This window comes from Hyaena hyaena, unplaced genomic scaffold, assembly GCF_003009895.1.
Source record: "Hyaena hyaena isolate Hyena2069 unplaced genomic scaffold, ASM300989v1 scaffold_1579, whole genome shotgun sequence".
Taxonomy (NCBI): Eukaryota; Metazoa; Chordata; class Mammalia; order Carnivora; family Hyaenidae; genus Hyaena; species Hyaena hyaena.
Genome location: NW_024082212.1, coordinates 253,058 through 280,763, shown reverse-complemented (window position 1 = coordinate 280,763; position 27,706 = coordinate 253,058). Strand labels below are relative to the sequence as shown.

At 37.6% G+C, this 27,706-nt stretch overlaps 1 protein-coding gene across 2 annotated transcripts; it reads right to left on the bottom strand.

Moving 5' to 3' along the window:
• Nucleotides 1–364: 364 nt before the first annotated feature.
• On the bottom strand, nt 365–27,607 carry FAM210A (family with sequence similarity 210 member A). 2 transcript variants are annotated; one of them, XM_039224255.1, is made up of 4 exons: nt 27,549–27,607; nt 11,301–11,823; nt 5,261–5,372; nt 365–1,702 (listed from the first exon to the last, which is right to left on the bottom strand). In XM_039224255.1, the coding sequence occupies exons 2-4, from the start codon at nt 11,774–11,776 to the stop codon at nt 1,469–1,471; spliced, it is 822 nt and encodes a 273-aa protein (XP_039080186.1). In that variant the 5' UTR covers nt 11,777–11,823; nt 27,549–27,607; the 3' UTR covers nt 365–1,468. The 2 variants fall into 2 exon arrangements, with proteins under 2 accessions (XP_039080186.1, XP_039080185.1); XM_039224254.1 differs by lacking the exon at nt 27,549–27,607 and adding an exon at nt 27,333–27,491.
• Between the last annotated feature and the right edge of the window lie 99 nt (nt 27,608–27,706).

The following is a 27,706-nucleotide window of genomic DNA, read 5'->3' as shown; positions in this document are numbered from 1 at the left end:
AAAGGAAAGATTCTAACCCAGCATATAACCTATAAAGTGTTCCAATAAAATGATTAGGTGTATCATATGTAAGTATTTTTTCCTTTAACTTATTCTCCAAATTTGGCCAAACTAAACATTTAATACAAAAATCCTGCTCAAGAGCAGTGATCCCTACAGGGCTGTGTCTTGCAATCACCCTGACATTCTCTTGCCTCATCACATCACTCAAAACCATGATAGTCTAGAAAGAGGCCATTCTCTCTTAGGAATATCAGCTCAAGGGTTAGAGCTTAAGTAAAAGCAGTTAGAGCAAAAGAAAACAGACACACACATCCTCAAACACACTCACACAATCATGGCAACTCTACTGACAATGGCTGAATTTCATTTCAAGCAGATTAATTTAATGATTCTTTGCTATTAAAAAAAATTTCAAGTCAAATGCTCAAGCATATTTCAATATAAGGAAAAAAGGGTATAAGGGAAAAAGCAGCTACAATTTAAAATTGTACTCCACAATGAAATGAACATTAATTGTGAAAAAAAAGACACCGAGAGAGTGCTGGCCTGTAGACACAAAGGCCTGCCATGTGGCAGAGAGAATGACTCAGCTCTGGGACAACCTGACGGCATTTTCCTTCCTCCCACACCTGCAGCTGCTTGATTGGAGTCACAAACTGGAGTCATGGCTTAAGAATATTTGATTTCAACAATAAACTGAAGGTAGAATATTATTTTCACTTTTCCTCTGAAAGATTAGTTGAAGAGAATACCAATGACTCACAATAGAGATATACGCTCTAGTTGAAAACATACCATGGCCATATATATTTGCTTTAAAAAATTTGATTATGACAAGTTTCAGGTAAAAATCATTTTTAAAGGTCAATTTTTCATTTATATAGAACCAATACATCTTATTTACACATATGACTCAATTTTTATTCAACTTCCTTCATATAAAGTAATGGTATATAACTGTTCTATACTGTTTTTACAGAAATACTAAACATCCTCTTATTCATTAGCAGCTTGGGCGATAACAGTTTGTCTCCACATTGAGAAATGAATATAGTTAAAAGCCAATGAATAACATAAAGATGAAAACCCAGTGTTAACATCCTGTCTAGGGCCACATCAGTTATTCAAGGAGTCAACTGCCCCATCTGCATAAATTATAGCTGCAACAAAACACAAAGCAAATATGATTCTGAAGACCCTGAAAAAGATCTCTGACTTATAAGACATTAACCACTGCTTGATGCTATTGATGTTCATTCTTAAACTGGGTTCATTTTTTCTTTTCAAAAAAAACACTGATTTTTCTAGTAATATTTAATCTTAAAAAGGTATCTTAGGTCTTTAACCCTCAGAGAACTTGTATATTTCAGCAATTAACCAAAAAGATAAGGAACATGTATCTTTGTGCACAGTCTCCAAAGGGTTAAAGTGCAGAAATTGTCTGTCACCTGTTATATAAGGCACCCTATTCCACTTTTTTCTTAAAAGAAACTTTTCCTTTGGTTTCTTGTAATTTTTCAGTGAGTCTATCCTTTGTTTCTTCCATTTTCTCTGTGAGAAGCTCCTTGGTCTCTTCCATCCTGTCTTGCAGATACTCCTTAACAGGAGGTGGCGTCGACATGTAGCCCCGACTACGCAAATACTTCACAGTAAAGGAGGTTCCTCCCAAAGTCACGGTATATCGAGCAGGGGTTGCAATCTGAGGAGAAAACACAGGCAGATCAATAGCTGATCATGATTACTGCCTTAGGCAAAAACAATTTGAAATTAAAATTCTTAGTAACAGCCAAATAGCACAAACTACTTTGTTGCTGACCAGGCCGAAACAGTTATGGCCTACATGGTTTTCCCTCCTAACAAGGGATGTTTCTTTTGTAAATGCATTTTACAAATATCTGTCACTTAGACACTGACCCCAGGATGACAGAATATTTCCAGTAGAAGCACTGGAGCCTATACCCATGTGCTAGTGAACCTGGGGACATGCTCATTGGGGAATGAGAAAGATGGCTCAGGACCACTACAAACAACAAACATGCAAATGCTTCTATTCCTTAAAAACCTGGCCAATCTACAGACAATGTGTATCTAGAACTAAACCAGAACCAAACTACTTCAAATTGGCAAGAGGAAAACATGGGCCAAATGTTTATTCTTTACTGAATTTAGTATAGTTTCACTTCCAAATCCCTTTGACTTTTCCAGGCCTTATGCTACTTTCTCATTACACCCTGGGTCTGAAATCCCAACTGGGAACATTCGGGAGGCCAAAAAAGTGATTGATACATATGCTGCAGACATACACAGATTTAACTCTGACCAGAGATTTAAAGACTAAAGCTAAAAAGCAGACAAATTGGTCAAAGAGCAACGCAAAAGCGGAGAGAATATGTATCACATTCTGAGGCTTATGTGTTAAAATTCAGTACCAAAACTCTTTGGAGGAGCCACCTCTGTTCTCTACCTCCAACTTCCCTCTTCATTCTCTCTTGAGCTTAACTCTAGCCAAGCATTCACTCTCCACCTCTCATCATAGTCACTGTAGAGGGCTGTGAACCATTAAGCCATGGAGACAGCCACTGCCCCCACCCCCATCTACTCCTTGGAGCACATCCTCACCTGGTTGCTACACCCCCACTTCCCTGGTTCCCTTCCACTTAAGAGGCTGCCCCTTTCCAGTCCCTCCTGTCCATTCCTCCTCCTGTTGCCTACTTCTGAGCGCTATGGGGCAGCAGCCAGTCACTGTACCCCGTCTTTTCTCTGTCTAGCTCACTCCCTTGGCAGTCTTGTCCAGTTTAATGTCTGTAGTGCCATCTATACATTAATGATTCTTAGATTTCCAGACTGAGCCTTTTCCCTAAATTCCAATATATTCAACCTCCTACTCATTTCTAACTGCATGACTAATAGGATCTCAAAATGTCATTTGTTCAAAACTGATCTCATAATGTTCAGTGGTCCCACCTCAAATCTGCTCCTCTTAAAGCTGTCTGCATCTCAGGAAACGGCAACTCAATTCTTAAGTTGCTCAGGCCAAACATCTATAAGAGAGCTTCCACTCCTTCCTCTTGCATAATTTACATTCAGTCTATTAAAAAAAACTCATCAGCTCCACCTTCAAAACATATCCAGAATCCACCTACTACTTACTGCCTCTCCTGCTACCACCTGGGTCCTAGCCTCTACCAGCTCTTACACACACAACTGCAATAACCCCTCCTCTGCCAGGTCTCTGGGCTCCTGCATTTGCCCTGCTATATATACAGACAATACAGCAGCCAAAATGATTTTGTTAAAACACAAGTCAGATGCTCAAAACTGCCCAGTGACTTTCCATCTCCTCTGAGTAAAAGCCAGAGTGCTCACAGCGGCCTGTAAGGCCACCCTGATCTGGCCTCTGCTGCTTCTCTACTACTCACTCATCCCAGCCACAATGGCTTCCTCCCTGAACCCTCATATACTCCAGGTATCCTACAGCCTCAGGACCTTGGACTTGGCTTTCTCCTCCTTAAATGCTCTTCTCGCATACAGCCACCTGATTAACTCACTCACCTTCTGGCAACCATTCCTCTGAAAAGAAACAAAACAAAACCAAAAACCAAAAATCCCCAAACACATCCTCTCTTGCTGGTTTGTTCTCTCTTCTTAGCACCACTTACCATCATCTAAACACCATGTGTGTTTGTGTGTGTGTTAACTTCACTTTCTTCGCCTAACTGCCTCCCACCATTAGAATATAAGTTCCATGAGGGCATGTACTTTGTGCCGTTTTATTGAATTACAGTATTCCCAGTACCTAGTATGGCATTTGGCACACAGTAGGGGCTCAACAAATTTTTGTCAATTCAAAGAAAGGTGCAATTTCAAGACACTGCTAGGGAGCTGGAGGAGTGTGTCACAGTCAGGGCCAGAAGGTCACATGCAGGTTGTTCTTCTCCTCTTTGCCACACTCTTTTTGGGGCTTTGCCTTATTGAAGCAATAAATCTCAGTGTATGTTACTCTACCTAAGAAACTGTGGGTTACAGAAAATACCCAGGAGAATCCCCTGTGCATTTCCCACCTCGCAGAGGAACAGTGAGAGGGAAGAAACACTGCAGATAATAACCTAACTACATTTACAAGTTCATGTTTCAATTCCCACCCTACAAACATGCACTGAGCATGGATGTGCCTACAAAGCACAATACAAGTCATAGTGAAAACAAAGAGAAAGATGAGATGGCTCTGAATTCCCATTCCTACACACTTAAAATTATATACAGGAACCAAACATCAAAACAAACAAAAACTAACACCAGATCATGATACGAACACACATACTATGAGAGTATAGGATAAGGAGCTATTATAATTAAGGAAATGATAATCATACCCATTATAACTAAAAACTTGATAATTTATGAATTTAATAAGCTTCAATGTTGAAAAACTCAGCAATTAAGCTTTAGGCCTCTAGTCGAAATTACAATAAAAAAGGAAATCTCCCAAGATTTCAGAGGATTTTAATGAAGATGACAGAATAAAACAATGTACTTATACTATAAAACCATGATTCTAATTATTCTTATACAATAGAATTAAAATAACATCTAGTTTCCAAATGTTTTCTACTTCTTTCTTAGAATGAAGACATATAGAGCTTTATAACTATCAACTGAGAAAAACAAGATTAATATGGCTAAATTCCACAATTTACAATGAATCTCCTCTTCCAAAATAAAGACTCCTAGATGCAGAAACTCTATTTATAAAGATGTCATTGTCTCAAATCCAGAGAACAGTTATAAAAACTCTAAACTTCTAAAATTAAATATATGTAACAGCTACTGATCTAAGGCTTACACCATAAAACAATTTGAGCTAAACTTTACTATTTTACTTTTTAAGAAGATAAGCTATTATAAACTGTAAAATAAATGTTAAATATCACTGAAAGTCAGGTGGCACGTGGGTCTGGAATAAGGAAAATTAATATACCATAAGTGGGAGAAATGTCAAAAAGATGACTTCTGGAAATCTGTCTCACATTTGTCTGATCGTAGCCAGTTAGGAACGGTCTACCTGTTTTCAAGACCCTTGAAACCATCATTTTATTTATACTAAAAAATTTAAAACTTAAAATAATATTTTAAACTTTGCCCGACATGCACGAAATTGGGTATTTTAAGTTACAAAAGAACTAATATGGAGTTTTATGAGAGTCCGAGCACGTCATTGGTTAAGTGTGAAGAGCAACTGATTTCTAACAGTACTTACCTTAAACAAGGCATATGCTGTTAGTGCATTTCCACTCTGGGAATTTTTCAGAATGTTTACTACACTGTCAGGTAACCCAATGAGTTCTAGAAAAGGAACGACATTCACTCCTCTAAGAAAGAAACAAAGTAATTTAGATATATATACACACAAACTTTAAGGGGTAAATATTTTCAAAAAATTTTCTGAAAACACCAAAACCAATTTTATTTAAAAGTCACTTCTGCAGTGAGCACCTGAGTGGCCTCAGTTGGTTGGATGTCTGACTTTGGCTCATAATCTCATGGTTTGTGGGTTCGAGCCCCTCATAGGGCTCTGTTGACAGCTCAGAGCCTGGAGCCTGCTTGGGATTCTCTGTTTCCCTCTCTCTCTGCCCCTACCCCGCTCATGCTCTATTTCCGTCTCCCCGAAATAAATAAATGTTAAAAAAAATTTTTTTTCAGTCACTTCTGAAATCACTGTGATTTCACTCTAGAAGAACATATACAGAACATCAATGTTGCACAGTATCTTGCTGTTTGAAGCTTCTGCTTTGCTTCTGCACATGGACATTCCTAATTACCGTATTTTTAAAAATAGAAGGATCTAGCAGAGTTAAGTTAATTGCTTTCAATGACCTAAGAGGAAAGAAAGGATCAGAATCATTTACCTGGTCTTAGTTTCCTCAGTCAAATACCACTTTCTCAGAATGCTCCAATTCAAACTTCAAGACCTAAGCTTTTCACCTCTAAAATTGTATGTTAGGCTATACTGTTATTGTAAAAGCAATACTAAGTATCACTTATTGTGTTATTATGCAAAGAAGAAATAATTCTATGGGCTTGATAAAAACTTCAATTATTCTAAAAGGATGCCTAGCAGGCTTAAAAGGCAGGTGAAGAAGCAATTACCATAAATTGCAACAAATTTTTGGAGGGAGAGAAGGCAGAGAAAAGTCTCTAATATGAACTGTTAAGCCCTAATTTATTTTTAGTTTCCCTGATTATCAACATTTCGCATACTGGTGTGTGCTATTTCACGCTCTTGCTCTCTCACTGTGTGTTGTTTTACAGACACTGTGACCCTTCACCCCTAAATCAGGACAAGGTTCTTGTTCTGTGCTTTTCCTACATAAATATAAACATAACTATCATATTCAGGAAATGTAACATACAATAAGAGTATATAATTAATACACAATATATTATTTAATATTAAAATTTCCTGAATTGTCCCAGCATGTCCTTTATCAGTATCTTGTCATTTCTCTCTGGTCTCCTTTTCTCTAGAAGTACTCCCCAGAACTTTTTGTTGAAGAGGGCAAGACAGTCTTTGACACTGAGATTTTTGAAGCACCCAGGCCTGTTGCATGGGAGAATATCCCTCAATTTGGATTTGTCCACTTGTTTCCTCCTGGTCAGGTTAAGGTTAAACATTTTCCAACAGAAAAACCACACAGTTAATTCTGTCTGTCTTGGTGCATCGTAACAGAAGCCACATGATGTCACTTTGTCCCATCACTGGTATTAAATGTGACTCTTGGGTAAGGTAGGGTCCAGAGGGTGTTCCACTATACAGGTATTCTTTCTTTTTGTAATTAAGAAGGGGAATTGCCTAGATCCATTATTATCACAGGTAGCTGTATCCTACATAACAGCTAGCAAACTCTTAATTTATTCTTAATATTAAAAAATAATTTGGGATGCTTAGGTGGTTCAGTTGGTTAAGTGTCCAACTTTGGCTTAGGTCACGATCTTGAAGTTCATGAGTTTGAGCCCCACATCAGGCTGTCTGCTGTCAGCACAGAGCCCGCTTCAGATCCTCTGTCTCCCTCTTTCTCTGCCCTTCCTTTGTTTGTACTTTCTCTCAAAAATAAACAAACATTTAAAAAAATAATTTAATTAATTGGGGGAAAGTTGTTATCCCTCTATGACTTCACTAAAATACTACAAAATCAGGGACTACTCTCAAGAACATATGGCTGATCATCATCAAAGAAAATTATGTATCATCTATAGGAGGAAAGCAGATAACTGAAGGAATCTTTAAAAAGTTTTATGAAGTCGACTCTAAGTCCAATCTGGTTTCTTCTTTCTCCACCATCAGTTCATTTTCAAATCTCTTTCTTAGATAACAAGAGAATCCTACTAAAGCAAGACTTAGTACTACAAGGACTTAGCTATTCTGTGAATCGAATCAAGTCACAATGTACTACAATATGCTAATTATATATTCTAGAACCAATACAATTATAAAATTATGTAATTAATCATTTCCTACCCCGGTATGTAAAATCCACCTATTTAACAGCAACCATGAAGGGGAAAAAAAGACAAACATTTGGCCAAAAATAAGACAAAACTGAGTGATTAAAAAAAAAAAAACACTATCATAAAGATCAAACAATAATTACCCAAACACCTTGCACAAGTATCCTTTATAAAATAAAGAAGCAAATATTTGGTTCTATTTAATTCTAAAATATTGATTTGATGGTTTCATTATTTTAAGAATAAAAATAACTATAATTTCCTTTGAAACTGCTATATATGAAATACTAATGAGGGACTGATTTAAACAGTAATACCTACTTGTCGCTTTTTACTCGGAAGATTCCATGGCCTGACAGAAATCTGCGCTTCACAAACTGCCAGCTTTATGGATGTTTCAATTGATGAAGAAATACACAAGGGTACAAACACATTCACAGTACAGATAAAATGCAGTAAAAATTAGGCAGGATTTTGCTTCAGAATGGATCTATAACTTTAGAGACTTGAGGCCTAAAACACGAGGCCTTTGTCACTATATGGACAAAACCATCATCACAAAGCTACATTTGATCAGAGAACACTTCCGGTTGGAAGATATAAGATCTCTGCAAGTTTTGCCAGATAGAAGGGACACCAAAGCTTAGTTTAAAATAAAAATCTATTAACATGTACAATTTAGATTTTCCTGAAATAAAATGTTTCAAAAGTCTGAGATCTTTATCACTGAGTTAACTAAACACAAAATGGCATTTTGCACTATGATGTCTAGAAGGCAGTAAGGCTAGCTGTCAGAGTGACTAAAACAGACACTGGTCAGTAACATAGTGTGATGTCAAATGCCCATCTTCCAAGTTACAAACCATTTCTTCCCTTTCTTTTACTAGCTAAGTAGGTAATAAGCAAATAACAGAATTTGCCCCACTAAAACAAAATAAAATAAAGCCAATCTCTTGTCAGTTGAATTGAAAACCTGTATTTAATACAATCAACTTCAATCTAGTAAAAGGCGAAAGACTTATGCAATCTGAAGAGAAACCAGAGTATACAATCAACTTCAATCTAGTAATAAAACCACATTGCAGAGAAAGATACACTGGCATTAGAACATATCCTAAATCTTTATTTTGTAAGTATTACCCTTGATAAGATCTTTACTTAGAATAAATCAACTTTCTGAAGGGATAGGATTTAATAAAAACATTAGCAACTGTTCTGGGGAGCAACACATCCTACAAAATTGAAATTAACTGTGTGATGAACTGGACCAGTGCAGGGGTGGTAGGTGTGGCAACCACAGTCCCAAGCTGACAAACAGCCAAAAGGCAAATTGTGATGGATAAAGGGACATGACTTTAAAGTGGATGGTCTTAGGTGGGTGGCTCAGTCCGACCTCAGCTCAGGTCATGATCTCACGGTTCGTGGGTTCGAGCCCCGCGTCGGGCTCTGTGCTGACAGCCAGCTCAGAGCCTGGAGCCTGTTTCAGATTCTGTGTCTCCCTCTCTCTCTGACCCTCCCCTGCTCACGCTGTTTCTTTCTCGCAGAAATAAATTTAAAAAACACTTAAAATTAAAAAAAATAAATTAAAAAATAAAGTGGATAGTCTTACCACCACATTTATATACAAGTATTCTGCAGAAAAAGCGGGGAAGGATAAAATAAGTGTGCATTCCACAGGAAACGACAGAATGTTACCACAACTGCCTCAGTGGCAGACAACACTGAAAAAGTCGTAAGGATAATTATTCATATCACTAGGTTACTTAGGGTCTGCTTTTTCAGTTATAGAACTCTTTTACATAAGAAGGTAAGGAAAAGTAAAAGGAACAAAAGCGCTCTTTTTTAACAGTCCAAACGAGAATCTCATATTCAATTAGTTAAAACCATAAATTTCTCCCTCCAAGGCCTCCTGGCCAAATGCTTATAAAGGGCAACCTAAAGTGAGCAGAACTATTACTCATATCATTTTCCAGAGTACTGCATCCAAAAACCATCAATGGCTCAAAAAAGAACTTGGACATGTACACGGCCATTAATTAGATACAGCTAAATCCTATAATAAATTTTATTCAAAATGGTACATGTTTTAAACCAAGGGCAATTTTGAAGACTTCTATAAATACTATACACGTTCATAAAAATGTCACTAATGAAAAAGATACTTCCATAAAGTATACATACAAGGATCTTCTGTAAAGGATAATAATATGTGATAAAGAAGGATATAACTAACTGAATATTAGGAAGATAATGGAAACATGTGAAGAGAATTAGAACAGCATCAACTATACAAGGTAAAAAATCCTTATAGAACTTTTGTAAATAAACACCTCTAATCCTGTGTTTTCCAAAAGTAAGTACAGTCTTCACTTCATTATCTTTTAATTTAATAAAAAATAACCTTGTCCCCAAAATGACATATTTTATTAATACCTTAATATTAAACCATTAAATAAAACAAAAAGTTGAAAATCAGTGGACTTTTAGAAAGAATAAAATAATTCTAGAGCCATAGGAGATTTTACTAAAACGTCAAAGTAGTATACATTGGGCCATTCCATTGCCCTCAGGATGGCGAGCTCCTTCAACTCTGTCACGCCCAGGCCACTACAAGAAAAGCCCACACAGTACGTTCAAAGAAACAGGCACACACGCATCAGAACGCTTTGGTTGCCAGTGGCAGAAACAAACTGGAAATCATTGAGATCTGTCTGTTTCAATGTGTGCTCCTGCTCCTAAAATACCATAAATAATATAACTTACCTTAAAAGAAAGGAAGAATATTTGTACTTAACAAGAAAGGTACATTTAGAAATTCTGTGTATTACAATATCTGCATGCTAGGCCCGCCAAATTAACTATTTTTAAAAGTTAATTTTAGTTGTGGTAAGAACACCTAACATGAGATCTACACTCTTAATTTTTTAAGTATACAACAAAAATGGGGCACCTGGGTGGCTTAGTCGGTTGAGCGTCCGACTTTCGCTTAGGTCATGATCTCGCGGTTCGTGGGTTCGAGCCCCGCATCAGGCTCTGTGCTGACTGCCAGCTCAGAGCCTGGAGCTTGTTTCAGTCTGTGACTCCCTCTCTCTCTGACCCTCCCCTGCTCACACTGTCTCTCTCTCTCTCTCTCTCCTAGAAATAAATAAAAACATTAAAAAAAAATTTTTTTAAGTATACAACAAATTAACTTCTGATTAGAACAAAAGACCTTACCTTGACATTTATCAGATGTGAATAACACTAAAACATAACTCTGCAATTTGCTTATTTTTATATCTGCCAGGCTTTAGCAAAAATATCATCCTAACTTCCCACCAAAATCATACATATGGCAAAATAATAGGTATCTTTTTAAATTTGTGAACACTTCAAGAAATATAGAACTCATGGTGCTGCCAAATTTTTGCACTCTCTTATATCTGTGCTATGCTAAATGTTGACAGTTGAACATAGAGCAGGGACTTTGAAATAAGACTCCAAAATATTTTGGGAAAAGTTAAGTTATTTTGACTTACTCTTGCTTAATCTCATTAATAAGGTGGGAATAATTATACAACCTAGTTGTGAGAATTAAATAAAAGGATATAGTAAAATTTTAGTATAATGCCTGTTAAACTCACTAAGCAAATTTAGCTAAGAAAATATCAAAAACAGCTATGAACAGCAGTCACAGTCATCAGTTAAAGACATTAAAGCGTTGAAAAAATTATTTAAGGCTTTCATACTACAATTAAGAAGATTAATATTCTGATAAAACAGGGAAGGTGCTCAACCAAGCAAAAACTTACTTTATGGCTGCATAATAAAATGTTCCAAACCAAACACCAGAAGTTATTAGATGCACTGGAATCAAAACTTTTCCATATTGTCTAAATGTTTTCTTAAATCGTTGATAAAGACTAATAGATTTGTCTTGTAAAGGATCAGTCTCTTCCTTTTTTTCCGCAGGAGTTCCTGGGGATGTGGCATTGGATGATATAACCCTCTTGCATAAAATATCTTGCTCCCACTGTTTATGGTGAAGGACCCCCAGTTGGGGTGGATGAGCAGTGAATGGCTTCTTTTCCTTTGCAACACACTGGACAGCAGATAAGTGCAGCCATTGTTTTCGAGGGCCCTGTACCAAAACTACTCTGGATTCAGCTTTACACAAAAGTAATGGTCCCTTTATGTTTTGACAGTGTCCAAAAAGAACAGCTGTATGTGGTTCCATACATGTCCTATGTGCCAGTCGGAATACAGACCGTGGTACATTCCACTGCATTTTGAAGAACGGTGATTAGTGAATTTCAGCTTCTACAGAGACCAGATCTAAAAAAAAAAAAATTAGTATACATTGATTTCCATTTTAAACCAATCCACTTAAAAATAAATCATTAATTATTAGGAAATAAAAGACACTGTTACCAAATCCACAGAAATTAATGTTAAGGTATATAGTTCTAACATATCACAATTTTAAAACATTATACCAAAATACATCATTTAAATAGGATATAGTAAACTAGTCCAGCAGACATCACAGAGGATAATGTTTTGAGGTTATTTTATTGCTACACAAGGGATGTTTGTAGGGCTTCTGGTTTTCTACAAAAAAGCTGTGTAATACATGGAAAAATCATAAGATCTAGAAACAAAAATCTAGGCCCTCATGTTTTGGGGACACAATTCCATGCAATCGCCTTTGAGACTTCAAGCTTAAGTCCACTAGTAAAATGAGGATTACTTCACAGGCTTGTTATAGAAACTACATGAAATTTCTGATGTCAAAGTACTTTTGTAAGCTAACAAGCATCACATAAGTTATTATTACAACTGTTAAGGTCTGAAAAACAGTTGATACAAGTACCATTAATTCTATAATACCTTTGGACTAAATCAATTCCTTTGGCCAGTGAGGAGATAATATAGTTTACCAGATATCTAAAACTTTTTGTCAGAATGACAGTATAATGTAATTTTAAAAGAATACAGATTTGGAATAAGATAGACACAACTGAGGTAACAGTGTTATTACTTTGAGCAAATTACCTAGCTTCTCTAGACATAATTTCTCTCACTGGTTAAGTAGAATTACAATATGTATTACTATATAGCAAATTAGTTCCCTTCTCTTAATATCAGGCAGAGTCACCTGACCACTAATCTCCACTCCCAACCCACACCAGCAATCTTACTACTACTACATTGTGAATGATCTTATTTTTTTAAACTGTACACTAAATAAGTCAACAGTATTTGAGTTACCACCCCAATAAATCAACATTCCAATAAATACAGATATTCCATTTCACATGAATGTTATCTGGGGTACAAAGCTGTCTATCATTATATAAAAATATCTACTGATAAATTGTCCCAAATTAAAATTAATCTCCTGACTCATCCCTCCCTAATTTAAAATTAACATCAGCTTCTGTTAGGCTCTTACAGATAATCCAACAACACAATGTAAATAAATTATGAAATGAAACTGCACATCTTGCAAATAGGCTCCCAGGAAACCTTTAAAGGGGATACTGAAGATTGCTGCAATGAAAAACAAGGTCAATTACAAGTAAGCTGAAGAATCAGACCAATTTAACAATTGGAAAAACTACAGGTATGATAACAGGTGCTTCAAATAATGACTTAAATATTAAATGACTAAGAAAGACCATAGAGAAAATGATTAAATCCTTAATTATTTTTACAAAATTGACTTATTATTTGCTGTGAAAGTACAACATTACGTAAAGGATGTCTTAGTGTGCTTTCTTACAGTCCATATCCTACACTGTTTTGTTTTCCATAAATCTATGCTATACCTATTTAAAGGGTGAAAAACATCAACTGCTTATTTAGTCTAAATAGCTCAGGTGGAATTATAACCTAAAATTTGTCAAATAAAATGTTTTGCTTCATTTTTCACAAAAAAAAATCCTTTTGAATATTTTACTATATTTTTGGTCTCTATTTTTTTGTCGGATTTGAGGATTTTCTCCAGCACTACTATCTTTGAATTATTCCTGTCTGTGGCTTTATCGGTGTTTTCTGGACTCAAAGACTTTGTTTCTTTTAAATCAACTTCCTTTACAAGGCAGTTTTCCAGGAGTTGAAGTTCCCAGAAGACTAACTTTCAGATAATTAATTATGTGTTTGTGAATAAAGTAGAAGAAAAAAAAAGATTAAAAAAATTTATACAGTAGGTTTTTTTTAATTTTCTAAGTTTTATTTTATTTTATATGAAGGAGACAGAGATAGAGTGGAGGAGGAACAGAGAGAGGGAGAGAAAGAATCTCAAGCCAACTGCATTATGCCAGCACAGAGCCCAATTCGGGGCTCCAACTCACAAAACCGTGACATCATGACCTGAGTCGAAACCAAGAGTTGGATGCTTAACTGACTGAGCTATCCCAGTGCCCCTAATTTTTTTTTAATGTTTATTTATTTTTGAGAGAGAGAGAGAGAAGGAGCACAAGTGGTAGAGGGGCAGAGAGAGAGGGAGACACAGAATCCAAAGCAGGCTCCAGGCTCTGAGCTGTCAGCATAGAGCCCGATGCAGGAGAGGACCCACAGACTGCAAGATCATGACCTGAGCTGAACTTGGATGCTTAACTAACTAAGCCACCCAGGAGCGCCGCTCCCCCACCCCGCAATAAGATTTTTTTAACAGTCTCTTTCCAAGCTTCCAGCTTTCACCCTTTCCCCTGGTTTCCCCAACTACTCCCTCCTTTTTAAGGAAAATATTTTTATCCTATCCCACTTCTTACTGCCTATTTTAAAAAACATCTTTATTGAGATACAATTCACATACTCATTTAAGGTACAGAATTCAATAACTTTTAGTATATTCACAATTGTGATGCCATCCCCACAATCTCAGTTTAGAACATTTCATCACCCCCAAAAAGAAACCCCATATCTATGAGGAGTCACTCACTATTTCCTCCCCATCCCAGCCCCCTGCAACCATTAATCTATTTTCTGTCTCTCTATATTTGTCTATTCTGGAGGTTTCATATAAATGGAATTATATTACATGGTCTCTTGTGACTGGCTTCTTTCACTTAGCATACCACTTCAAGAGTCACCTGTGTATTATCTTTCTTCCCTTAGAAACCAATCTTTAGGCTAGTGGTTTCCAAAACTGGCTACACATCAGAATCATAGCAGGTTGGGGATGTTGAGGGAAAGGAGAGGTAGTCTGAAAAACCAGATTCCTGGTCTCCATCTAGACCTAATAAATTGGAATCTCCTATTGCCAGGCCACACTTGACAATATGAATTAGGGGATCATTTCTCTAGGCCCAGCAAATGGCTTCAGTGCCAGAGGCAACATGGTGGCATTAAAATAAGTAAAAACAATAAAACCAAAACAAAGTAGGAGTCATCTTGTCTCACAGCAAGCACCTGTGTATAATGGCCTCAACCCACTGGCAGTTTCTATTTCTGGATTTTAGTAGCCTGTTCATCTTTTCAATTAAAGATAAAAGTTTTCAGTTATCGGTCAATGATGGAAGTGCTACTCCTCATAAACACTACTCAGATGAAATCAGATATATCTGGACAAGTGGATGATTGGCCTGAAGAAGCTGTGAACTAACAGGCCTCTAACTATTTCTGATACAAATGCAGAACCTGGAGGGATGAACAACTTAAACTTGAATTTCTTCCAATGAAATACACTAATTTCAGTAACACATTCTTTAAATCATTAGACATAGCATATAACAAAAGTTACCTGTTATTTCCTACCCCTAGATATGAAATTCTAATATCTATAGATGAGGCAGTGTTCTAAACTGCTTATTGCTTCAGTTATGGAAATAAATGCATTACTGGACCCAAGAGAAGTGATACGATTAGAGTGCTTGTTATGACTATCCTTTTCCACTTTAGAACTATGTCATAAAAACTGATAATACTGCAAGTGGCTGGCATATGATTAATGGTGCCTAATTCTCTGTACACAATCCTACCCTGTATGGTAGGGACACTGATTCTATCATGTCTTAATTTTCGCAAGCAGGCAATAGGGTTTAACAACTGATAGCCTGGAATCCAAGAGGTCAGAATGCCCAAGTTCACATCCTGAAAACACTATAACTACAATCTACCTAATAATAAACAAGTTAATTAGCCCCCTTGTACCTTGTTTTCCAATTTGTAAAGTGGGGTTAATAACAGCACCTACTTCATAAGGTTATGAGATTAAAATAAATGTAAAATGTTCAGAAAATGACTAGCATGTAGCAAGTGCTCAGAAAATGTTACAAGTTATTCTGATAAGTAAACAAGGTAGGCGGTTGCTCTTATTCACAGTGAAACAGTCTAAGGATCAGTGCCTGAGTTGAATGGGGATTAGACAGAATAAAAGGTTGCTTAGGATGGCTCTGGCACAGAACTTGAAAAACTATATGAAACTTAACTAATCAATCCAATAATATCCAGTCTCTTAGGTCAGGATAGGCCCAAGACCAGTCATGAAGAAGCAGTAATATACATGTCTGAAGGTTGGGCTTCTCATGTAGCAATTCTGAGGCAAAGAGAAGATGAAGACATAGTGGTAAAGAGTAAAGGTATAAAGCTTCCAGTTACAGAATGAATAAATCATGAGAATAAAAGACACAGCATAAGGAATATAGTCAATGATATGGTAATAGTGTTGTATGGTGACAGATGGTAGCTACACTTATGGGAGCCTAGCATAATGTACAGAATTGTCAAATCACTACCTTGTACACCTGAAACTAATGTAACATCCTATGTCAACAGAAGGAAAGAAAAGAAGAGAGAGAGAGAGAAAGGAGTAAAAGTATAAGGAAGCCGTGGGAACCAAAATAAGAGAAGCCAAGCTAAAGGAATGATGGAGAAGGATGAATGGATTGAAACAAATGCCAATGAGAAAGCACAAATGTTAGAATGTTATGGAATTCTAGAGAAGCTATATCCTCAAATTGCAGTTCCATGACGCAAATGAATCAGTTCATGACATTCCTTTACCCCTTCTGTATCCTAACTAAACCCACACTGTTTAAGATTTACATGAACGTGTTTCTGTTCCTCACAGCCTGGAACACTAAGACATTCAAGCAGCACTAGAAATACAATAACTAGAAATACAAAAGGAATTAAGTAATTTATATTCCATTCTTATATAAGAAAAGCAGCTAACTAAAAGGACAGTTGAGACAAATTCCAACAGCAAGATTTAGTGCTCTATTGGGCAAATTAAAAAAACTCTTGTCATATAAAATCTTACTTAGAAGTTCAATCAACCAGTCAATCAATCAATCAATAAATGCAAAGTTGCTCAGGTTAAAGTGGGAGTGAGAGGAATGAAGTCTTCTGGCTTGTTTCAACTCCTCCAGCCCACGGGGCATTGTCACAGATGCCCTATGAAAACAAAATCACAAAGTAGACAAATCCTCTATAAACAATGGTCCTACTTTGGGGCTCCTGGGTGGCTCAGTCCAATTTCAGCACAGGTCTCGCAGTTCGTTGGGTTGAGCCCTGTGTCAGGGTCTGTACTGACAGCTCAGAGCCTGGAGCCTGCTTCAGATTGTGTCTCCCTCTCTCTCTGCCCCTCCCCTGCTTACATTGTGACTCTTTCTCTCTCAAAAATAAACAAACATTAAAAAAATGGTTTACTTCATCTAACTACCATTTTCCTGCAAGTCACAGCATAGCACTAATTCCTTCTGAAGTCCCTGAGCCCCGCAAACTGCACATAAAACTGCACTGAAAATGTAGATATTAGAATCTTCTTTTTCTTTGTGGACTTTATGTTCCTGAGTGAGAGGTTTGTCTGGATTCCCAGTAGTTACAGGGACTAATGCAAAACCTGGCATCCAGTTTGTGTTCAATCTAATTCAGTTCCATGAATGTCAACAATCTGTCAGTGTTTAAAAGACTCAATTTATCTCTAATAAATGACTTCTAAAATCAATGCAGCAGCTTCAGCTTAGGAAGTTTTGAGTACTTAATAACTATAATATGTTAAGAGCTTGAATGGGAAAAGTAAACAACATACAATGTAAGCAAAGTGGAAATTCAAAGCATCAAAAGGAAATGCCACAAAACAAAAATATTGTAACAGAAATGAAGAATGTCTTTAATGAATCCACAAACCCAAGGAAAGAATCAGTGAAGTCAATAGAAACTTGCTAAACTGAAATGCAAAGTAGAAAAAAAAAAAAAATGTACCCTCTCCCCACACCAACACACATATAAAAATACCAGAACAAAACATCCAAGCATATGAGACAACTTCAGAAATTGTTACACATGATAGTAATGTTAGAAGAACAGAGAAAGAAGTAAAAGAAATATTTGAAGTAATAACATATAAGAATTTTCCAAAATTACTAACAAATACCAAACCACAGGTCGAAGAAGCCCTGAGAACCAAGTAGGATAAATATCTAAAATCCCTATCTGGGCATATCATATTCCAGTTGCAGAAAATCAAAGACAAAGAGAAAATCTTGAAAGAATCTGTAGGGAAGCGGGGAAACCTTACCTAGGGGAGAGCAGGAATAAAGTTAAAGTCAATGTCTCATCAGAAACCAGGCACAAAAAAGAGTAGAGTAAATATTTAAAGTGCATACAGAAAAACTGTCAAAGTAGAATTCTGTATGCAGCAAAATTATCCATCAAAATAGAAGAGAAATAAAAGTTTAAACCAATGGAGGGAATTCATTGCCAATAGACTTGACCTTCAAGAAGAAAACAACATGAAAATATAGATCTACATAAAAAAAGATTGACAGAGAAATCAACAAAGGCAAAATCTTTTTTTATTATTAATTGATGTAGAGGATAACAGTTTGAAGTCATAGTAGTGATGTGTTAGATGATTAATAGCACATAATAAGTGAAATGAAAGACAGCATTGTCACAAGGAATTGAGAATACTCTATGATAACATTCCAGAGTAAGGTACTTGCAACTACATGTGAAGTACTATAGTATCATTTGATGATGGACTTAGATGAGATAAAAATGTATCATGAACTCTAGAGGTAGAAATATACTATGTGATCTCACTTATGAGCAGAATCGAAAGAAAAGAAAGAAAGAAAGAAAGAAAGAAAGAAAGAAAGAAAGAAAGAAAGAAAGAAAGAAAAAAGAAATCTGAACTCACAGAGAGAACAAATTAGTGGCTGCCAGAGCCTGGGAAGGAAAACATATATGGTAATGGATGTTAAACAGATTTACTGTGGTGTTCATTTTGCAATATATACAAGTATTGAGTTATTACATTGTACAACTGAAATTAATGTTATATTCCAATTATTTATAAATAGATGTTTTTTTTAAATTAAAAAAATTAATTAAAAAAATTAAAAATAGATGTTCAACATCATTTGTCACTAGGGAGTTACAAATTAAAACAATAATGACATACCACTACACACCTATTAGAATAACTACTGTTCAAAACACTAACAAACACCAAATGTTTGTGAGGATGTGGAGCAGCAGGAATTCTCATTCACTGGTGGTGGGAATGCAAAATGGCATAGGCATTTTGGAAGACAGTTTGGCAGTTTCAAAGAAAGCTAAACGTAGGCTTACCGTATGATCCAGCAATAGCACTCCTAGATACTTACCCAAATAAGTTGAAGTTAGGTCTACAGAAAAACCTCCCACACAAACATTAATAGCAGCTTTACCCATAAATGCCCCAAACTGGAAACAACCAAGAGGTCTTTGAGTAGGTGAATGGATAAGCAAGCTGAGTACCTCCATACAAGAGAATAATATTTACTTATAAAAAGAAATGAGCCATGAAGCCATGAAAAGACATTGAGGATTCATGTTGCTAAGTGAAAGAAGTCAGTCTGAAAAGGCTATATAGTGCATGATTCCAACTATAAGACATTCTGGAAAAAACAAAACTATAGAGACAGTAAAATCAGCAGTGGTTTCAGATGCTGCACAGTGAGAGATGGAAAAGATGATTAAGTGGAGCACAGGGCCTTTTTAGGCAGCAAAATATATGATCTTGTAATGGTGGATAAATGTCATTATACATTTGTCAAAACCTACACAACTAGCTGTACAACACAAAGAGTGAACCCTAATGCAAACTGTGGACTTTAGTTAGTACTTCAATTCTAACAAATGTACCACACTACCACAAGATGTTAATAATAGGGGAAGTTGTGGGGGGAGGGTGAGATAATATGGGAATTCTCTGTACTATCTGTGTTCCATGTTTCTATAAACCCATTCTTCTCTAAAAAATAAAAACCACTAGCTTTTTTAAAAAAGTACACTATGCAGCCTTGCCAGATACAACTCCTATTTAGTATAGCTTTAACCTGAAGCATAGGTATGAGGAAGGGATAAATTGTAGAACTCATCAGGCTGAAACATAATAAAAGAGATAGGAAAAGAATTGCTTCTAGTTATACAAGCTCTCTCAATTACCACCAAACAGGAGGACACTCAAATTTTCTTCTTTCAATAGATTAATATTCTAATTTATTCATTTCAATCTCTTGTCTTAATCATACCTTGACTAATGCTTAGAAAAGGTAAAAGCATACAAGTTCATTTGCAGTATTTTCTGGGCTGTTCTTCTACTCTTTAACACATTTGATCCCTTCAATTCAATTTCTATTATAAAATCTACCTCTTTCAACCTATTCTGCTTTTGAGCTTTCTAATACAGGAGCTGAGCGACATACACAAGATGTGGTAATGATGGAGCCACTGTTAAATTCTTAATCTTCAAGAAAGGTTAAATTATGCCCCCTAGTGAATTCCCAAAGAATTGCATTAATAATTCATTGATTTCCAGAGCAGTCTTAAATGTGAAATGTTATCATTTATATAGAAAATCAGTGATTTTTCCAAAATTACCATGTAAATATATTCATTTACATAAAATGTTTATATTTTTACGACTTTACAGAAGATCTAAATTTCACAAGGCAAACCATGGTGATCTATAATCATAACACTCGTCCAGAATCCACATGCTTCCACTTCTACTCCCTTCTTTTCTGGGTCTGGCAGGTGTTATCCCATTGCAATGGGGAAAATGTAGACTTTGCAATCAGAAAGATCTGAGTTCCAACTTTTCTGGTATTACTTTAGTTTTTTTCCTTATCCCTAAAATGGGGTTAATTACACTTTTATCATATGGTATTTATGACAATGAAATGAGATAAAGTATGTTAAGCCTCTAGCATTTAGCATGCTGTAACAATAATTAGTTCTAGTTTTCTTTCTTTACCTTCTATCGACCTACCTTCTATCTATCGACCCAGCCAAATCAAGTTCATATTCTTCCTTCATCTAAACTTTTACCATTATTCCATTTGGATGACCCATGCTAAATCCCAGCTTCTTTAGCTACGGCTTCTATCTTGAAATCATCTGATTTTGCTCCACAGCTGAAATCCTGAAACTACACTATCCCACTCTCTGCAGCCTCTACTTTGAGCCTTCACTCCCTGACCCTCTAGATTCTAGTTCCAAGGCCTAACGCCACCCTACCTCCGTTTTTCTTTCTAATCTAACAGCTCCTCCTGGTTTCACTCAGATGTCTTTATCCAGCCTTGACTCTATAGTGCATTACTTGAATTACTACTCAGTCCATCTGTAATACCAGCCCACAAAATCTAATCTGGAATTAGTCCAACTACTTGTTTTTCCTAAAACTACATCTCAGTAGCTGAGCACTAACAAAAATCACACAACTGAGTAAATTAATATCGGCATACACTGAGGGTACATCACCTGATCTCAGAGAAAGGTTCTGAATGTCATGTGACAACCCACATGGTTCCTGATCTAATAAGCTTCCCTTCACTTTCCTCTCAGTGACTATTCCACACCTTTCCCAATCTCTTCAAGCCTCTTATACTTTATTTTCAGCCTGTAACATAAAAAAGATACATAAAATCATATCTCTACTAAATTAAAACTCTGCAATTTCTCTTACAGGAAGGGCATAAGTACTTTTGCCTCACATAATCTCCTTCCTTTCCCTCTCTGAATGCATCGCCCACTCTCAGTCTTCTCACTCTGCTCCAGCCATGTTGGCCAGCCTTGCAGCTCTTCCAACATATTAAAAAGAGTGCTGTAGGAATTTCGCACGAGCTGTTCCTTCTGCTTGGAATAGTCTTTCTCCAGATGTCTGCATGGCTAATTCCTTCACTTCCTACAAGTCTTCTTTCTTTCTTTTTTTAATGTTTATTTATTTTTGAGAGAGAAAGCTTGCGTGTGCACAAGCAGGGGAGCAGCAGAGAGAGGGGGAGAGAATCCCAAGCAGAATCCACACTATCAGGCCAGAGCCAAGTGCAGGGCTTAAATTCACAAACTTTGAGATGATGACTGGAGTCAGATACTTAACCAACTGAGCTACCCAGGCACCCCAGTACAAGACTTTCTTCCACTCAATGGCATCCACTCAATGAGGTCTGTCTTAACCATCCTATTTAAAATTGCAACACCACTTCCAATCCTCCCCTCCTTCCCAATATCTCAATCTTCCTTATCTTGCTCTATTTGTTTCTTTTCTCATAGCACTAATCTTCTAACATCCTATATAATTTACTTATTTATTGTGTTTACTACCTAAGGGTCCCACAGGATAGACAGAACTATCCCCCCTCTTTCCTTTAAAAATTAGCCAGTTATTAGGAGTGAATTTTCTCAACTTCAGCCTTCCCCCTTCCAAAGTTAACTACATCAACACCCGTCTAAGAATCCATTAACTTCCTCAGAAAAGGAACTATCTCAGCCCTCCACCTGTGTTCCAGATCTAACCTCTTCCTGTCTTTTCCAGGACTCCACTCAACCACATTTTCTTTCTATTTTTCTACTGCTATTCTCCTTCCTGTGTACTTCAACTGCCCTCTCCTCTGGCTTCTTTCCTTCAACATATAGAAATGCCATTAAAAAAAAAATAGGTCTCTCTGTAATAGCTGCCCAATTTCCAATGACCTGCACTGTATTTAAGGATCCCTAGTTCAGTGGCAGCAGTTTCTGCTATAACTTCTGACCCACAGAGAAGAGCAATCCCACAGTTCTTCAGGGATGCTGGGACTCCCCTCATCAATTTATTTCTCACTCTCATGGTGAAAGATATCTCCTTTAGACCCTCCCAGAGTGGGTGAGTTGGTCTTACATGATTAAGTCTGTCTACCATGCCAATCTCCCTAGGTCTTTGGATCCCTTCCTCTGTAATGCAGCAAGACAGGTCTGGTATTTTAACTTCATTTTGGGGAGGTCACCTCTTGGTCCATGCTTCAGCCAACCAACCAACTAACCCCTAAGGTTATAACAGTGAACCCAGAATCATTGCTTAATCCTTCTATTATCAATAAATTTGGCCTTGTCCAACTTTATGCGCCTTCCACCATTATCCCCCATCTTTAATATCCATTCGCACAAGAATTCCCCAGATTTCTACAAGTATAAATCAAACTAAATCATGTGGTTTTTAAAGTACAGCACACCTCCTCCTGGAAGGTACACACTTATACCTTCCCCTTGAGGGCCTGCTGGGACTTGGGTCTACTTATAGGTCTAGAAGCAAAGAAGGGGGGTAGGGGTAGTTCCTGAGGAGAATCAGTTGTTTTGCAAGGCAATTACCTCAGGGAAGGCCATTACAAGTACTTCACAGAAAGCAAGGTTAAATTCTTCAAAGAGGAGTAAAAGGACTGCTTCTAGTGGCAAAGACAATGGATTAAAATTTAGGGGTTCAGTATCCCATTCCAAATTTGAGGATTACATTCTTTCTCAATCAATGCCCTCATTTTAATAGCAGATACTCTGCTATACATTGTAAGTCAGCCACTTTGCAGGATGAGACTTTGGGTTTGATTTTCAGCAATCTCAGCTCTGCAATTACAGGAGATGAGTTTCTTTAAGGCAGATATAAAAAATTTCAGGTTATTTATGTAGAGCCTGAGCTGGGAATCTGAAGATCTGAGGTCAACCTTTTCTTTCCCCTTTCCCCAGCAGTTAGTAGCCAGCAGTCAGCAACCAGTCAGTCTCACTATACTTGTTAATTTGACAAAAATGTTTTACGTCATCAAATATGTGATCATCCCATCCTCACCTTGTATAAATACTTGCATAGGATGGTGACATTCTGGGTTTTGTATATCTCTGTTGCCACATCACGCTATGGGCTATCAGTGCCCTTTTCACTTATTAGTGTCTTTAAATCTAATCAGATCAGGGAAGCCATTCCAAGAAAATCATAACTAATTCAGAAAACTCATCTTTAATAATCTACTCCTCTAGGGGCTCCTGGGTGACTCAGTAGGTTAAGCGTCCAACCTCGGCTCAGGTCATGATCTCACAGTTCGTGGGTTCGAGCCCCGTGTCAGGCTCTGTGCTGACAGCTAGCTCAGAGCCTGGAGCCTGCTTCACATTCTGTATCTCCCTCTCTCTCTCTCTCTGACCCTCCCCTGCTCACACACTCTCTCTCTCTCTTTCTCAGAAATAAATAAAAACATTACATAAATAAATAAATAAAAATAATCTACTTCTCTAGAACCACTCTCAGCACCAAAATCTTAATCAAAAGTTTCTCCAGAGATACAGAACCAAGAGAAAAAAAAATTATACATATATTTCTAGCTATCTGTCTTTAGACTTATCTGTATTTAGATAAACAGACATTTCTATCTATTAGAAACCTATTACTATTGGGGCGCCTGGGTGGCTCAGTCAGTTAAGCATCCCACTTTGGCTCAGGTCATGATCTCACGGTTCGTGGGTTCGAGCCCCGCATCAGGCTCTGTGCTGACAGCTAGCTCAGAGCCTGGAGCCTGTCTTTGGATTCTGTGTCTCCCTCTCTCTCTGACCCTCCCCTGCTCATGCTGTCTCTATCTCTCTCTCAAAAATAAATTAAAACATTAAAAAAAATTTTTTTAAAGAAACCTATTACTATTTATCTAAATATATAAATATTTATTTTAAGATTGGCTCACAAAATTGGGGGACTAGCAACTCTGAAATATGTTGGGTAGATATGCCAGGTTGGAAACTGGCAGAAATCAATGTTGTAGTCTTGAGGAAGAATGTTTTCTTCTTGAGACACTTCAGTTTAAAATTCGGGGCTTCAATTGATTGGATGAGGCCCATCCACATTATCGAGGGTAATCTCTTTTACTTAAAGTAAATTGTTTGCAGATGTTAACCATATCTTTAAAATACCATCATAATAACACAAAGATTAGTGTTTGATTAAATAACTAGGTGGCATAGCCTAGTCAAGGGGACATATAAAATTAACATCACACATAATAAACTTACATTTTTCAACCAAATCCTACTTTCAACTACACCAAAAACCTTGTTAACAAGAATATCTTACAGGCTCCAAAAAGGCAGTAAAATTTCAGCAAGAACACTTTGGCAAGTGTACTGAAGGAACAGTCCTTCCTCCAAGATGGAAGAAACAAACCTTCCATAAACCAATTCTTTCCCACCTCGAAGAATACCATCATGCTTTAAAATTTTTTAATTTGTTTTTATGTTTCAAAAATGTGATCTTGAACTACACTACAGAAATCACACTTTTAAATTATACTTCTGAGTGCTGTTACTTGGGAAATTACTTTAAAAGAGGGATGGTACCTACTGAACCTGTTGCTTACCTTTACTTTGACCAGAAAACTTGGAAGTTACTACTCCATTTCCTTTCACCGACAAAAGTATAATTCAAACCAGGAGAAATCCAAAGCTGGCTGGATGAGTAATGAGCCAAATAATCAAAACAGTGCATAAAGAAATCTTATAAATGGTTTAAAATAAATCTTGTATGTCGTTTAAAAAAAAAAAAGATTTGTACAAAACTTTTCTTGGCAATTCATCCATTCAATAAACAACCAAGTATGCCAGGCACTGTTCAAGGCACTTAGGTTAAATCACGAAACAAAATGATGATCCTTGCCTTGTTGGGAGCTCATAAATAACATCCTTATTAAGTTATTTTTTTTCTGAACATAATAACCCAAACATTAGGAGGAATCAAGAAATTTTCTGAAAATCCATTATGTGCCAGCCAACTTCTAGTTATGAGCCTGGCCTTCTAGCAAGCACGGCTTCATTATTAGCACAGCTTCTGGTCTCTGGAACCAGCTTGCCTGGGTCAAAATCCTACTTCATTACTTCCTAGCTTCATGACCTTGGCCAAGTTACTTAACCCTCATCTATAAAAATATAAAAAAATAAAAAATCATAGCAACTACCCCACTGGATTATGTAAGAATTAAATGAGTTCAAATATGTAAAGCACTTAGTCTGGCACACAGAAGGTATCAAAATATTTGCTATTATTATTTTAATTCAAATTTCAGGCAATAATGGGGGGGAATAACAACAATAGTAACTTTTAAAACATTTTTGTCAGGGCCATTCACTCTTTCCACTACTACTACATTCAAGCGTTCTTCTATTCTAACTCAATTTACATGGCTTTCAGTTAGGTTTTATAAAATTCACAAAACGTGATCTCTATATATCTCATGCAGGACATCAGTTCACGGTGGAGTTTGCATCACACATATTTAAGAGGTTTTTAATCTTATGAAAAAATTTCTTAAAATGTCAAAATTAGATTCATTTTCCCTAAAATTACAACAGCAATTATCTCAAGAAACTTTAGCATCAGAATCAGCAAAAATGGCCACATGATCACTTAGTTTTAATGCACAGATATGTACATAGTACATTCAATCCCTAGGACCTATACCTTCGCAGTTGTCAATATCATGAACTAGTTAATTCTCAAAACAGCTCACTGCATATAATTAAAAATACAAGCACAGTAATCTAAAATTGACAGCTCATCCTCATTTGTTAAAAATAGGCCTCATTCTTGGCCCAAAGTTTATAGAGGGTCAACAACCTCAGAAAGGTTAATGCCCACAATTTAGAAGGGACTACATTGTAAAGTACATGCTGCAAATGCTGCCACCCCCAACGCCGTCTCAATAGAACTCTACCTACTAGCAAGGTAGGCCAGTAAAACACGTTTTCAGAGCTGCTTTTAAAGTGATCAATTTTGCTGAAGAATTCAAGATGAACTGTAAATCTCATCACGTTTTTACACCCTAAAGATGGAGTGGTGCTGAGGCACAACGTTCAAATGTGCACGCCATCAGTAACCTCGGTTCACAGATACAGTTTCCACCCTAAGTCCCTGGTTGAAGACCCGAAGTATGGAAATTCCAAGTTTCAGTACAGTAGGTGCCTTGGACTCTCCAGTGGAAACGTGAGAAGATGGACAAAGTGAGTTTTCTCCCCCAACTATCCCATGCCAAAGTGCAGCCAACACAGAATACGACCATAGCTATTCTAAAGAATAGGGATGGGTTGCCCCCTCTCCAGAATCTGACAGATGAGAATGGCCTCCCTGGCGGGTGGTATGGCAGGTCTTCCCAAATACAGCGGGAAGGAATGACCTGCCAGTTCCCAAGAAGTAAAATGTTCATTTTTAAAACAACTCCAAGGGAGGGGGCTCCCAGGGCCCCCCCTCAGCCGTCTTCTGAGGAAAGGAAGAGCAGAGGGCGAAGGGTTAACAAAGCACAAAGCTGAAAAACTATCCCCAAACCGGATTTGCCAAGCCTGGGGCCTAACAGAGAAGGGCGGGGGTGACCTCTGTCGGCCGCCAGGGGCGGTGGGGAAGAGAATGTGCAGAACCCCGGCCCAGCAGGAGGATTCCCGGCATGGCCCGAGGAGCGGTGGGCACCGGGCAGGTGTTGGGTTCGCGCCCCAGGTCTTCTCTCTAACGTGCACCAAGTTGAAGGTGCCCTCTCGACCCCTCCCGCAGTTCCTTAAAGCTCTTGGGCCCAGGCTACCTCTTAGGACGTTGAGGCCACCGCCGTTTCCCGCCGCACAAGCCGAAAGACAGCTCCTCTGACGCCACGGCGGTGTCACTCAGGAGAGTGACCTGACCAAGCGTGGGTCAGGATGCCAGAACCCACCTGGCTCAGGCTGACCCTTGTCGCTCCCGCCCCCCCCCGCTCCCCCCCGCTCCCCCCCCCCCACGGGGCCCGCCAGCCGCGCCCACTAACAACGTGCTCGCCACTGCCCGTGCCGCTCCGCGCGTCCCTCCGCAGGCCCTCGCGCGCTGCACGCCGGGACTCGTAGTTCCGGCGCAAAGGTCTTACGACGCTCCACTCTCCGCAGAGAGCGAGGTCACGTGACCGTCCACTCCCCGGAAATGGCGTGA

What these genes read in the sequence shown, in the direction of transcription:
- FAM210A (XM_039224255.1), bottom strand. Translation starts at nt 11,776, where the DNA reads ATGCAGTGGAATGTACCACGGTCTGTATTCCGACTGGCACATAGGACA. An exon ending in TTTTATTATGCAGCCATAAA is followed by an intron (nt 5,373 to 11,300) that starts GTAAGTTTTTGC and finishes TTTCTTTCTTAG; the next exon opens with AGGAGTGAATGTCGTTCCTT. An exon ending in CAGCATATGCCTTGTTTAAG is followed by an intron (nt 1,703 to 5,260) that starts GTAAGTACTGTT and finishes TTTTCTCCTCAG; the next exon opens with ATTGCAACCCCTGCTCGATA.